This window comes from Indicator indicator, chromosome 22 (genome assembly GCF_027791375.1).
Source record: "Indicator indicator isolate 239-I01 chromosome 22, UM_Iind_1.1, whole genome shotgun sequence".
Taxonomy (NCBI): domain Eukaryota; kingdom Metazoa; phylum Chordata; class Aves; order Piciformes; family Indicatoridae; genus Indicator; species Indicator indicator.
In genome coordinates, this window is record NC_072031.1 from 15,214,202 (window position 1) to 15,228,347 (window position 14,146).

The 14,146-nt window shown below is 54.3% G+C and overlaps 1 protein-coding gene across 1 annotated transcript in view; it reads left to right on the forward strand.

Moving 5' to 3' along the window:
• Window positions 1-445: 445 nt before the first annotated feature.
• The window catches only part of SLC5A10 (solute carrier family 5 member 10), a 43,555-nt gene continuing 29,854 nt past the window's right edge, over window positions 446-14,146 (forward strand). The window contains exons 1-7 of the mRNA XM_054390881.1: window positions 446-556; window positions 1,847-1,918; window positions 2,758-2,862; window positions 3,455-3,514; window positions 3,698-3,802; window positions 9,980-10,085; window positions 11,856-11,936. Of these exons, the coding sequence (XP_054246856.1) occupies window positions 446-556; window positions 1,847-1,918; window positions 2,758-2,862; window positions 3,455-3,514; window positions 3,698-3,802; window positions 9,980-10,085; window positions 11,856-11,936 (640 nt within the window). The remainder of the gene's footprint in view (window positions 557-1,846; window positions 1,919-2,757; window positions 2,863-3,454; window positions 3,515-3,697; window positions 3,803-9,979; window positions 10,086-11,855; window positions 11,937-14,146) is intronic.

Genomic DNA, 14,146 nt, shown 5'->3' on the forward strand with positions numbered 1-14,146 from the left:
TATGAGGTCACAGAAGATAAAACCCTTGGCAGTTTCTTGTCCAGAAGAACCTGGATTTAAGGCACCTCTGTGAGAGGCTGCTGGAGCCTCTGTTCTGAGAGTCTGCACCACAGAAATGCTATAGGGGCAGCTTGGACCAGAATCTGCAGCTTCTTCAGGATCAGTGCAGAAGCAGCAGGAAATCTTGAGGAGATGGAGAATTGTGTAGCTGTTTGTTTGTGAGACACCAAAATCCAGAGCTGCTCATCTGGTCCAGGTGTCCAGGTGGGATGGACCATGGGGAAACAGAGGGGAAGAGGCAGTGGGCAGCCAGGCCACTCACCCAAGCCCTTTGGGGAGTGAAGCTCCTGTTGCTGGCTTGTTTAATGATAAATGCTCCCAAGCTACTAATGAGTTACTAATTCAGTGGCTGTGAGGCTGAGGATAAGGCAGGAGGCAGGGAATGATGGAGGACAACTCCACTGCTGGGTCCCTCATGTCCTCGCTGCAGTTCAGTGTTGCTGACCTTGTTGTCGTGGTGCTTTATTTCTCCTTAAACATTGCAGTGGGAATATGGGTAAGAGTGTTTTGGTCCCTTTCTGCTGTGCACCAGGGGAGCTTTAGGTTGGGTATTGGGAAAAAATTCTGCATCAAAAAGGTTGTCAGACATTGGACCAGGCTGCCCAGGGAGGTGGTGGAGTTACCATCTCTGGAGGTGTTTAAAAGACATTTGGATGAGGAGCTTGGGGATATGGTGTAACAGTTGTGTACAGGGAGATGTTAGGTTATAGTTGGACCTGATGATGTGAGGGTCTTTTCCAGCCAGGTGATTCTGTGATTTTATAAAGTTGTTTCATTTTGTTTAGTTTTGTTTGCTGTTTGTTTGTTTGTTTTTCCCCTAGAGCTGGTTGTTCTGTGGGGAGTATTTTTTTGTATTTTGAAATCCCTTACTCTTGTAACTTGCACATTGTGTGTTGTACAGATCTATGCCCCTTCCACTCCCTATAGAAGGACTTAAACATAAGGAGAAACTTCTTTGGTGTGAGAGTGCAGAGAGTTTCTGGAGTCTCCTTCTCTGGAGAGATTCTAAACCCCCCCAGACATTGTGTTCCTGGGCACCCTGCTGTGGGTGCCCTGCTTTAGCAGTGGGGTTGGACTGGATGATCTCCAGTGGTCCTTCCCAGCCCTCCCCATGCTGGGATTCTGTGATTCTGGGCAGTTCATCACAGAGTGTCCATAATAAGGAAGAAAGCTGCAAAGTTGCACAGTCCATCTCCTTATCTCTTCATGGAGAATGCATGAGAATGCAGCTCTTCAGTGCAGAAAGAACAGAAGGCTTGGACTAAATGATCTCCAGAAGTCCCTTCCAACCCCCACCAGGCTGGGATTCTGTGACTCCCATAGCCTGAGAACACAATGGAATTAACCACGGCACAAACCTCTCCCCTGCCCTCTGCTCTGCTGGGCGTGAGCAGATCTGCCGCTCCTCTATTAAACGGCATTGAGACAAATGTCCTGCTGAGCAGAAAAAGCCCTCAGCTACCCATGGTTTCAGACAAAGCCTCTCCAAGAGCCATTTATTCTGCCTCACGGAAAAATCCCAGCCAAAGCTGGGCCCTATTAGCCAAGCTGTCTGCTGGGGATGGCAGGAGGAGAGGCACAGCCTCTGCTTCCCCTTCTTGGGACGTCTCCTTTGCTGTTCATGGCTCCGGGTACTCGGGGTGCAGCCACTGCCTTGTGTAATTAAGCTGGAGCTGCAGAGCTCCCATTAATTATCCAGAGTCTCCTTGTCTGGGAGACTTGGTTCTTGGTGTCTTGTCTGGGTTTGTAGGGAAGGGTGCTCAGTGCTGATCTTTTCTCCTCCCAGTCTTCATGCAGGGTGAACAGGAACACCATCAGTGGCTATTTCCTTGCTGGCAGAGACATGGTGTGGTGGCCAGTAAGTAGAGACAGACTTCTGTCCTGCTTGTGACACCCTGGGCAGCAGGGACATCCAGCACCCCGTCCCTCCCACTGAATTTCCTTTCTCCACCATCTCCCCACACTGCCCCCAGCCCTGTGCACCTCCTCAGAGCTGTGTTTTCCTTCTCATTGCATGAAGGATGCTGGAGGTTTTTGGGTCCCCTTGTAGGCTGCTCTGTACTTGGCAGGGTGGGGGGGAGGGTTGTTGTAATCAAATATCTTATCTCCATCAGCCCCATGTGCTCCTGGAGGCTCTAACAAGACATGAGTGTCCCAAGTTTCTATTTTCCTTCCTCTTCAGTCTGATCTCAACAAACTGGTTGTAGGTCCTTGCTGTGCCTGGCACTGGCTGCTTGCACAGGGCCACCCCCGGGCTGGGTGTGTGACCACTGTGGTAAACGCAGCAGTGTGTGGTGGCTTCTCATCCTCCAGAAGACAACAAAGTCCATCCAAAGCCCACAGGGGATGCCCAGATGAGCTGAATGTGTGGGGGCACTGTTTGTCAGGGCTCAAACCTCCCTGGACTGGAGTCTGTTAAAGGGTTTTCTTGCAAAATATGTCTGTGTCACTCCATCACATGTGTATCTGGGGCCCCACTTGGCTTTGAGGTGGGCTGGGGATGGGGCTTTGAGATGTGGTGGGGATGGGGCTTTTAGATGTGTGCTCTGCTGCTGCTGTTCAGATGTTATTTCTGCCTCCCTCAGGGCTGTGCTGCTGGGGGAAGCACCAAAGCCAGCCCAGTTGGCATGACTGCCATGCCAAGCTGCAGAGAGCTGGTGGCTGGCTACTCACAACATCTCCTGTGCTCTTCCACAGATTGGTGCCTCTCTCTTTGCCAGCAGTGAAGGCTCAGGGCTGTTCATCGGGCTGGCTGGGACTGGTGCTGCTGGGGGCATCGCTGTCACTGGCTTCGAGCTGAATGTAAGGAACGTGGCACAGTACTAGGGACAGGAGTTTCTTGAGCCATGCCACAGCACCTTCATGAAACACCTCCACAGGCTTGGGAGGAGCCCTGCAGGGGGTAATTAACTCAACCCTGCTAACTCAGCTTCTCCAGCTCACGTCTGGTGCATGCAGAGTGAGCCTGGAGTCAACTCAAGTCCACCTGCTCAGGGAAAAGGATATTTCAGAGCAGAGCTTCCTAGTCCAGCCCCTTCACGATCCCAGCTGATGGCTGAATAGGTCCCTGGTGGCTTCCCCACACGTTGTAGCCAAAGTCCTTGAATTCTGCAGCAAAACAAATATGGCTTTGGCTTGCTTGGTGCTTAGGGAGTTAGTGGGAAACATCTAGTCAGCAACTGAAGGGCTGAGAGGTCACCAGGGGTGCTGTGGGGTGTCCACCATAATCTCATACACAGTTGTCTGCCATCTGAAGCCAGCTGGAGATGTAAATGTGCACTTGAGGGTGAGCCAGGGCTGGGTCAGGAGTGGCAGGCAGGAATTAGCAGTCAGTGTTGAGCTGTAGCAGGATCAGTGTTTCTTCTGCCTGTTCCATGTTCCTCCTTCCCAACAGGCCACTTACGCTCTCCTGGCCCTAGCCTGGGTGTTTGTGCCAGTCTACATCTCATCTGGGGTATGTACAGTGTCCCTGTGCCTGCTGCAGGGAGCGTGGCCCTGGCCAGCCCCCTGCTCCCTGGATGGCTGTCACTGCTGTCCTTCAAGACTCCTGAGCTCTGCTCCAGGAATACAGCTGTGCCCTGTCTTCCCTGGCACAATCCCTGGACAGGACAGCAACCACTCTCTTTGCCCCTGGCAGATTGTGACGATGCCTGAGTATCTCCAGAGGAGGTTTGGAGGGGAGAGGATCCGGATGTACCTCTCTGTCCTGTCACTCTTGCTCTCCGTCTTCACCAAAATCTCTGTGAGTAGCTCCAGCTCAACTCCACGACAAATCCATGACTGATTTTCAGCAGGCAAAAGGTTATTTTGGGGCTCACATCTCAGGTAGCCAAGTCAGGGGGAAAGTAGCTGCTGCAGGATGCTCCAGGGGGGAGCAGGGCAAGAGGTGGGGTGGATGCTGTCTGCAGCAACCCCATTTGTTTGTAGGTAGGTCCAGCAGCAATGCTTGTGTCCAGCTGGCCCCAACAGATGCATGGCTGTATGTCAGGAATCCCCAAAGTCATGGTGCAGTCACCTTGGAGCACAGGTTGTGTAGGAAATGTGCTCAGAGGCTGGGTTGCATTGTCTGGGTTTTTCCTCCATGCTTTCCAGCATCCCCAGGGGACCCAGAAGAGCCAGGAACTGAACTGGGAATGCATTCATGGCTTTAGGGCATGCAGGTTTTCCAGAGGAAAGGAAACCTTGCTGCAGCTGTCAGATGCCCAACCCCATACAAAGAGTGCCTGATTTTCAGGGACTTTTCCATGGGGACTTTTTTTCCACCCGTGCTGGCCTCATTCCCAGTTCCCGTGTGCACCTTCTGCTCCTGCTAGCCGCTTGGTAACCGTGGGAAGAGGGAAAGCAGCTCAAGAGGCAGTGACACCAAGCCTGGGGCAAGCTGGAGAGAGACAGGCACAGACAGCCCTGGGGGGCTGGAGACAGCGAGACGAGATCAAGAGCTAACTACTCAGCAAGGGTCTGGAGGGGAAAAGCTGCTGGAGGGAGCGGTCCTGCCCCGCCGCCTGGGACGGAGCAGGCGGATCCGACCTGGGCTCTCTGCTGGCGTTTCCGCCTTGCGCTGGGTAAAGGCAAAAGCTGCTGTTTGCAGGTGGCTGGCAGCAAGAAATGTGCTGCTGCAGGTGGCTGGCAGCAAGGAGTGGCTCTCTGCCGGGCGGGAGGCTTGGAGCTGAGAGTGTTCCGCCACGGCGCGGCGCTCAGCGCCTGTCAGCTCCCTGCTTCCCAACCAAGCTCCGACTTGGCTGGACGCAGCCTTGCTCCCTGCTGCCCAAACTCCAGCCTGCCTGGGACAGCTGTAACCAACTGTAACTGAGCAGGATGCTCAGAGTCCCAAACGACTTGAAAGGGATGTTTTCAGGGATGGGGCATCGACCACCTCTCTGGACAGCCTGGGTGAGGGTCTCACCACCCTCAGTGGAAAAAAAAATCTCTTCCTTCTCTCCAGTCTGAATATCCCTCTGTTAGTTTAAACCATCACTCCTTGTCCTCTCACAACAGGCCCTGCTAAAAAGTCTATCCCCAGCTTTCTGATCTGCTCCTTTAAGCACTGAAAGACTGTCAGAAGGTCTCCCTGGAGCCTTCTCTTCTCCAGACTGAAGAACCCCAACTCTCTCAGGCTGGCCTCACAGCAGAGGAGTTCCAGCCTTCTGATCATTGTTGTGGCCTCCTCTGGCCCCACTCCAACAGGTCCATGTCCTTCTTGTGCTGAGGACTCATGTCCTGTCATGCTGGAAGACATTCTCCCCATAAAATTGATCTTTAGATCCTTATTGTTTAGGCTGTTGCAGATCCCATGGCATTTCTCCTGCTACCAGCCTGGTAGCTCCTGTAGCACCAGTTCAGTTTGCAAGTTTGGGCAGTGATTCCATGACTGTCCTGATGTCCAGCAAACTGCTGCCTCTTCTGCATGCTGCTCAGCAGACATCTCTGCCATGCTCCTGACTAAGAGCCAGAGGAGCTCGAGGGAGGTGCTGCAGCATCAGTGTTGGTGGTGTTGATCCTTGGGATCTCTGGGAATCCCTACTGGCATTTCAAAGGAAGGAATGGAAGCTGGGGTAGGATTTCTGGTGAGGGTTTGCTCTTGGTAGTCTGCATTTGAAGAACAAAATCACAGACTCACAGAACCAACCAGGTTGGAAGAGACCTCCAAGATCATCAAGTCCAGCTGATCACCCAACCCTACCTAATCAACCAGACCATGGCACTGAGTGCCTCATCCAGGCTCCTCTTAAACACCTCCAGGGACACTGACTCCACCACCTCCCTGGGCAGCACATCCCAATGGCCAATCTCTCTGTCTGTGAAGAACTTCTTTCTAAGATCAAAGCTAAACTTCCCCCTGCACAGCTTGAGACTGTGTCCTCTTGTTCTGGTGCTGGTTGCCTGGGAGAAGAGACCAACCCCCACCTGGCTTCAACCTCCCTTCATCAGTAGTTTGAGGGCTGGTTGGTTTTGACTCTCCTTGCAGACCATCACCTCCCTTCTGCCCTCTCACAAAGCAGTGCTCTGTCACTCTGGGGGGGCTGTGTTTGGTCTCTTTGCTTGCCAGGCTCTCCATGGCTTTGCCCAGAAGGCATAGATGGCCCTACAAGTTCCTTCTTAGCCTGGGAGATGCTTGTGGTGTCACCCCTTGCCTGACACCAGATGGACCTGGGGATGACCTCTGCACCATGCTTGCAGTGAGTGGAACGTCTGTGGTTCTCCTGGCCCTCCTCAGCACAGCCTTGTATTTGGAGCCTGCTGGACACTCCCAGATGCCTCTTCCTGTGCCTTTTCTCAGCCAGGGCTCCAGTGTCTTTGGTCTGCTGGGTTTTCTCTGATCTCTGAGTCACACAGGATGCAACAGAAGAGGAATCAGCCTAATGAGGGGATTATCTTGGCATCTGGCTCCCTTCATGGTAAATCTCCCAAACAATGGTCCTTTCCAGCAGTGGGTTGGGATGAATGTCTGCAGGCATGCTAGGAGTTGGCAGACTGGCCCACAAAGGGGTGACCACAGTGGGGAGCTTGGGAGGAGAGTGTGAAACTCACAGCAATTAGACAGTACTAGCTCCTGGTGTTCCTTGCTGGGACTGTCTCAAAGCCCAGGACCAGCTGGGCTTTTCCTGTCTCCTCTCCTTGCAGCCTTTGTGTTTGTGGATGGATCTCTGCTTCACGTTCTCCAGAACTGAGACCTGGCCTCACTGCTGCTCCCTTGGCTCTTTGTTTGGGGCAGGCTGGGATGTCAGTCTCTCCTCTCTCAAAATTCACCCTTTGGTGGACCTCAACCTCAGCATTTCATGGCAAGGTGCAACAGGGCAGCTTGAAGTCCTGCTGAGAGTTGGTGTCTGCTTTGTCTAGGAGCATGTGAAGAGTGGCACAGGTGTCCTAGTCTTGATGAAGAGCCCCTGGAGACTCCTCTGTACCCTGGGTAACTTGTTCTGCCCAGGCTTTGGCCTCCCCAGCTGTGAAATGCAAGCTGTGCTTAAAGCCAGCTTTCATTGGGGAGGCAGCAGAGATGTTGGGTAAGAACAAGTTTCCAGGTGAGGTCAGTAGTGGAGGCAGGGATCTCACTGCATTGCAAGACCTGACTTCAAAGGCTTCTCCTCTCCTCTTGCAGTTGAAAGGACTTTTTTTTTTTTTTTTTTATGAATAGGTCATGCCTGCTTTTAATGAGCTTGTTTTTGTATCTGGGATGTCTTATTAATGACTTGGTCACATGCACTCTTATTTTTTCCCAGCCCAGCAGAGTTAGTAGGAAGGGAGGTGGAGAGACACCTCTGCTTCCTCATAGCAAAGGCTTAGGCTCATTTGCAGACGACTGCAAAAGTGATTAAGCATTGAGAAAGGCACGGGAAGAAGTGATGAAATTATCTTGTCCAGGGCCGAGCCTTCACTGCTGAGCTCTGAGGAAGGGTTGCTGGAGAAGCAAGGAGTTACTGGGGGGCATGACTTTGTCTGGTGATGAGGTGACAAGGGGTGGATCCCTCCAAGGGGCACTAGGACCCCCAGAAGATGCCAAGGATGCTTGGCTGGCACTGTGCTAGGGAAGATCAAGACAGTTTGGGATCTCTCTTCTGGTTGTGTGGGGAGGAGATGGCTGAGGACCCTTGGCTGGGACTGTCCTGCCTTGTAGCTGAAGTTTGCACTGCCTGATGGCTTTGCTGGCTTCTGGTCAGGCTGATTGGTGGTCTCTGTAATATCAGACTCTGACTGGATTCCATTTGTGATGGAAAGGTGTCAGAGGAGACAGTGGTAGAGGTTTTGGCATGGTTGTCCATGAGTTGGTTGCTCCTCAGCAGGACTTTCCAGGGCTGAATTGCCTCTTGGTGTTGGCAGGGGCTCTCCCAGAGGCATGGCCTCTCCCTGTGTAGCTGAGGACATGCAGTGCCTCCCTTGGGAATGCCAGGCACGACTGGTGTGAAGCCTGCTCCAGGTGTCATGCAACGGGCCCTGAATGAGGATCCTCAGGATGGTGGTACAAGTGCTCTTCTGGTCTGGTTTGTGATTCCATCACCCTGCTGCCTGATGGGGTAGGCTCCTCTGCTGGGGAAAGGGCCTCCACGCTGTGCTGGGGCTGGGTGTGTGCTCACCCACTGGGTTTCTTGGCTGATGGAGCCTTGCTGGGCAGCACACACCTTGGTCCTTCCATTGCATGGTCCTGCATGGCTCCTCTCCCATCCCCTGTCCCCAGCCCCTGTGTGGCAAACTTGCTGGAGCAGTGCTGGGAAGAGGCAGGGCAGGGGGGAGGAGGTGTGACATGGGAAATGGCACCAGTCCTCTATGCTGCTAATCTCAAGTGCTGCTCCACATGACCAGACAAGACAGCCCTGCTGCTTGGGGGATGGTTTCTGGGAGGTGTGTGAGGAAAGATGTCAAAGCAGGGCTGATGTCTTGGCTGTGGGAAGCCCTCATGGCTTTGGGCGAGGGTGTGGAGCCAGCTCCTCTTTGCCTCTTCCTGCCCCTTCTGGCCTCATTTCCTTCTCCAAACAAGGGTTTTGTGAAGATCCCCCAGCTGAGCACTGGGCATGGCTGGATCTCAGCTGAGGGTGGAGATCTGGTAGTGGCATGGGCACTGCCTCCTGTGCCTGGTCCTCTCCTCCTGCGACATTGCTGCTGTGGTTGGAGGAGCTGTCCCAGCTCCCTCTGAGTCTCTGCTTTGCTCCTTATTTCCATGAGAACCTGACCAGACCTTGCTGTGTTGGCCCAGCCCTCAGGTGGGGGGGAAATGGTGGTCACTTTTGAGGTGTCACTCATCTCAAGGGACTTTGGCAGCTGAGTGACCTGACCTGCAGGGCCATACACGCTTCTCCTGCTGTCCCTCTGGGATGTGAAGTGGGTGCAGGAGATGCTGGGGCTGCTGGAGGCAGCATGTTGGACATGGAGTTGGTTTGTCCTTCCATGCTGGGGCTGCCCATGTGTGGTTCTCACTGTGGGGTGGCTGCAGAGGTTGAAACACTGCTGGAGCCTCCAGAGAGCAGGGCAGCAGCTGAGCACCCACCTGAGCACCACTAACTGGCACAAGCAACATGGCACAGAGCTGCCCCATCCATCACTAAAGGCACCAGCAAGCACTGTGAGGAGTCTCTGCACCTGCCAGGAGATCCCTTCCTGCCCCCAGCAGCATTTTTAGGCTTGCTGCCACCCTTCTGACTGGTCTGACAGCCCAGACTGTAGAGCTGCAGCTGGGGAAAGGGGAGCTGGTCGTTGGCAGCCTCCTCACTGGCAGCATGGGTGCCAGGGGGGTGAATCCTGCCAAGCAGAACATGAAATAGCAGCTGCAGCCACCCCTGTGCATCGGCCCTGCAGGGGTGGCTGGGGTGCAGAGGCAGCATGAGGGTGCTGGGCTGGGTTGAGGTGGCTTGGGCTGCCTCTGGGGAGCACCCAAGGGTGCTGGTGTTCTGGAGGAGCACAGCCCAGGTTGGTAACAGATGCCCCATCTCCAGGGCTCTGCAGAAGAAGCAGTGAGATGCCAGCTGGAGAGCAGGGCACTGCCATCGGTGGAGGGAACTAGAGATACTCAGGGCAGCAAGGAGGTAGCTGAGGTCAGGGTCTGGTCCTGCGCAGGGCTGAGCATCTCCAGCTCCCTGCTTTGCTCTCAGGGGCTGTGGCAGCATCCATGCTCCAAGCTGTCCCATTTTTGGCCCTTCCATTCTATTGCCTGCACCCAACTGACCCCAGCTGCAGACAACTGCTGGAGCTTTGTGCTCCCCTCTTTGAGGGAAGGTAGCATGTGACACCCAGCTGCAGTGGGGACCTCTGGGACCCTGGGCTTCAGTGCTGCCTCTGGGAGATGTTCTCCTGGCATCTGCAGTGCAATGTCCTCACTGTCCCCACAGTGCTGACCATTTCCCTGCCTTGCTGCTCTTCCACCTGCCCTTGGCTGCTGCTTAGCCACGGGGGTGTCAGCTGCCCCAGCCTCTGTTCCTTCTTCCCCCCACAGACAGATCTGTACTCAGGGGCCCTCTTTGTGCAAGTCTGCCTGGGCTGGGACCTTTACCTCTCCACTGTCCTGATGCTGGTGGTCACAGGGCTCTACACCATTGCAGGTAGGTTGCTCATCATCTGCTGGCCTTATTCATTCTTCTCTGCTTGAAGCACACCACTTCTCCTCTGGCTTTTATTTGATTTTATTATCATTAATAATTTTTCCCCCTCCTGGAAGGGCTTTGGGGATTTTTGCCAACAGGGTTCCTACTCCCTTGCCCTACCAGCCAGCATCTGAGGATCCTTCTTGAGTGTCAGCTGAGGCCATGACTCAGTCATGACCTCTCTTTTGTCATTAGGGCTTTCCAGTTGCAATAACTCCTCCTCCATCAGACAGCTCAGTGTTTTCTTGTGTGTGCACCTCTTTGTACCTGCACTGATCAGGGCTTCTCCTATTACAGGGCCATGCAATCTGCTCTGGAATCTACAGTCTGAGATCCCTTGGCCCAGCTCATCTCCCTCTCTCTTGCCCTGCCCTCCAACACAACTTGCTGCCACCCCTCTGCAAAGCTTTCAGGAATAGTTCTTGCCCACCATCTTGGGATCAGCTGGTTTTTTGTGCAGGATTGATCCATATGGATCTTTTGTGAGCTGGAGGCAATGAGGGTTTGGAGCTGGAGTTGGAAATTGTGGGTTCCTGGCTTGCAGTCCTGCTCTCAGAATCCCAGCATGGTGGGGATCAGAGGGGATCTCTGGAGATCATCCAGTCCAACCCCCCTGCTAAAGCAGGACACCCTCAGCAGCTTGCCCAGGGTCACAATGTTCAGGTGGGTTTGGAATGCCTCCGGAGAAGGAGACTCCACAATCTCTCTGGGCAGCTTCTTGGACCATCTGTTCCTCCCAGACTTCTAAAGTTTTGGCTGGGACATTCCCTGCTCTGGTAGTGCCAGTGCAGACACCTGGCAGCAAAATCTCCCTCCCTGTCTCATCCCAGCCTCAAAAATAGGAAACAGTTTAAGTTCTTTCCTAAACATGGTGGGTTTTGCAAGACTCTGGTTTTAAGCAGATCCCATCACAGGGTTTTTCCTACCTACAAGGCTTGTGGTGGAGTAAGACATGGCTCAGGCAGAGGGTTTGATCCTTGCATCACCCTCATCCTGAGAACAACCCTTCAGATCCCAGGAATGGCCAGGGAGGGTGCAGCTCTGAATTCCCAGGATGTGAGGTTTTTTTGCCCCATTTTCTCAAGCTCTGCTACTTCTTAATGCTTTTGCTCATGTGTTGATTAATTGATCTCTGGCTTGGTAAGGAGGTCTGAAGGGAGAACTTGGGATGGAGGAGGAGAAACACAGCTGGCTGGGTGGCCAAGAGGGACCCCACTGAGCATCAGGTGCTGGAAAAAAGAAACTGTAGAGCTGGGAGGAGAGCTGAGGTGTGTGTGACAGCCTCAGGGTTAGGGAGAGGTGGGTGAATGATGGCCCTTCAGAAAATCATGAGGCTCCACAATGCCCTTTACAGGTCCCTTCCAACCCAAACCAACCTGGGATTCTATGACCAGTGTCCTGCATGTGATCTCCTTGCTGAAGCATCCACAATTCCAGGGCTAGCTGGTGTCTTCTCAACTGTGTGGGGACATGGGACTGCATCCCACCCCTCCTGCCACCCCTCAGTTCCCCTGCCCTGCCAGCTCCTGTGGCTGCTCCCCTCCCCTCCATCTCCCTTTGACACCAGCCCCACCGAGGAGCTGCTCCCCTCCACCTCCTGCTGCAGCCCCCTCCACTGCAGTGGCAGCAGGACAAGGCTGGTGACAGATGTGTCCCCACGGGTGTGGGCAGCTTGATTGGGACCTCCTGACGCAGCTGACCCCCACGCTGTGCCTCGCTGTGCCGCAGGGGGGCTGGCAGCTGTCATCTACACGGACGCGCTGCAGACGCTCATCATGGTCCTGGGAGCCGTCCTGCTGGCAGTGAAAGGTAAGAGCTGGCACAGCACAGATCCTCCTTCCAGGGGCACCTTCTCTCCTCCGCCTGGGTGGTCTCAGAAATAAATAAAAAGCTTCAGCTGAGCAATTTGGTGGCCCAGCAGGACTCTGGCTCCTAACAGTCACCCAAAGAAGGTCTTTGCTCCCCCTGTGTTCCCTCTGCCACTGTGCTCCCCCCAAGTGCCATTCTTCTGGGTGAGGATGTCATGAAGCATCTCCCTGGTCCTCCCTGTCCCCAGCACTGGTGACCTGCCCGTGTTGATTGCTGCTCCTCATGTTTCCCCCTAGTCCATGAGCTCCAAGAGACTGATCAAGCATCTGTCAGCAAAGCAGCATTTCCAGTTTGGCTCCAGGAAACTGGCAGTGGAGTCAAGGTCTTCAGAGAGGATCCCTCTGCTCAGGGATGTGTGTGGCAGGAGGTGGTGCCAGTCCAAGGCACTGCTGCAGGGGGTTGCCCGCAGAGCTCAGTGCTGTAATTTCCTCCTGGCTGGAGTGAGTGTGGTTGGTTCATCACCAGCCCTTCCTGAAGGCTCAGCAGTGTTGTGTCTCCGTGCATTTAGTCACAGAGCAGCCTAATGAGGTTGGAAGCTTTCATCAGCTGTGTTCTGCCATGGGGCTCTTGGCCCTGAGGAGTAGGACACAAAAAGTCGTGTCCAAGCTTCAAAGGCAGGTGTTTAACTACAAAGGACAATTTCCAGAGGCACTCCTGAAATGATTTCCACAATCTCCTGGAGAAGTCTGCTTAGGTGGGCAGGTAGGAAAGGCTTGGACCCAGTGCCACACAGGAGCTCTGCTGCGGAAGTGGGAGCAGCTCCAGACCTGCAGACAGCCCAGTCCCACAGCTGCTCCCCTGTGCAAAAGCAGAGCTGCCCCTGGGCAAGCCGTGCAACCAAGCCAGGTAGGGTTACAAAACTCAAATGAAAGGACAGAAACATCCTGAAGAAGTTACAATAACACCAACTGCCCCAGCAAGGAGCTGCACCAGGCAGAGAAGCACACTGCCTGCCCAAGCAGATCTGAACAGTGGCCACAGCCTTTGTGTTAGGTGCTTGGAGGCTGCTGATGGTTGTCTGGAGGTGTAGTTGGCCATGGGGCTCTCTGGGGCCTGGGTCTGGTGAGCTTGGCTGGGTGCAGCAACCCAGAGGCTGAGCAGAAGGGCAGGTGGCCAAGGCTGCTCCAGCAACTGCACAGCTCAGTTTGCTTTGGCTTGGGCAACCTGCAAGCCTGGCATGGTGTGTGCAGGGAGAGGCTGGGCCAGGGCAGCCAGAAGACAAGCTGCTGGTCACAGGTTTCAAACCCAGGTCTCAGGAGCCTGCAGCAGCTGGAGGCTGGTTTTCTGCAGCTGTTGTGAAGCTCATCTGATAGATGACACGCTCCATGTTTTGGCTTGTTTGCACCTCCAGACCATGGCAGCTGCAGCAGAGGTGCATTCATTGCTAGCATTCATGCTCAGCTGTGACTAGCCCAGGTCCACTCTGCCCAGATCATTGTCTTCTCTGCTGCTGAAGGGATGGCAACACGTATTCCTTGGCTCTGAGGTTGCATCTCCTAAGGGAAAGCAGGAGGATTGTGGTGTCCTGTGACAGGACAAGAGGCAAAGGATACAAATTGGAACCCAGGAAGATCCACCTCAAGGTGAGGAGAAACCTCTTTGCTGTGAGGGTGCCAGAGGCCTGGAGCAGGCTGCCCAGAGAGACTGTGGAGTCTCCTCCTCTGGAGAATTTCACCTGGATGTGTTTCTATGTGACCTGCCCCAGGTGACTCTGCTTTGGCAGGGGGGTGATCTCTGGAGATCCCTTCCAACCCCTATGATTCCATGATCCCTTTGCAGAGTTGGGCAGCAAGTGGGTGCAGACCAAGGGATTGCAGACAAACCACTTTGCTTAGAGGAGAGCAGTGGCTGTCAGTGGCTCTGCTGAGCTCCAGCATCATGGGTAAGGTGGTGACATCCCACAACACAGCTGGCATTCACCACAGGGATGTGAATCCTGGCAGAGCCCAAGGGCTGCAGCCCAGAGTCTGCAGGCTGAGCTCCTGATGCCCTCAGGTTTTTGTCCCACTCTTCACTCTCAGCTGGCACAGGAGTGGTGACTTGCTGGTGAACACCTCTGGGAAAGGAGCAGGCCCACACCCCCGGGCACAAATCTCTGCTTTCAGCACTCAGCCTCTGCCTCTGGAGAGCCTTTGTTGGTGCCCAACGCC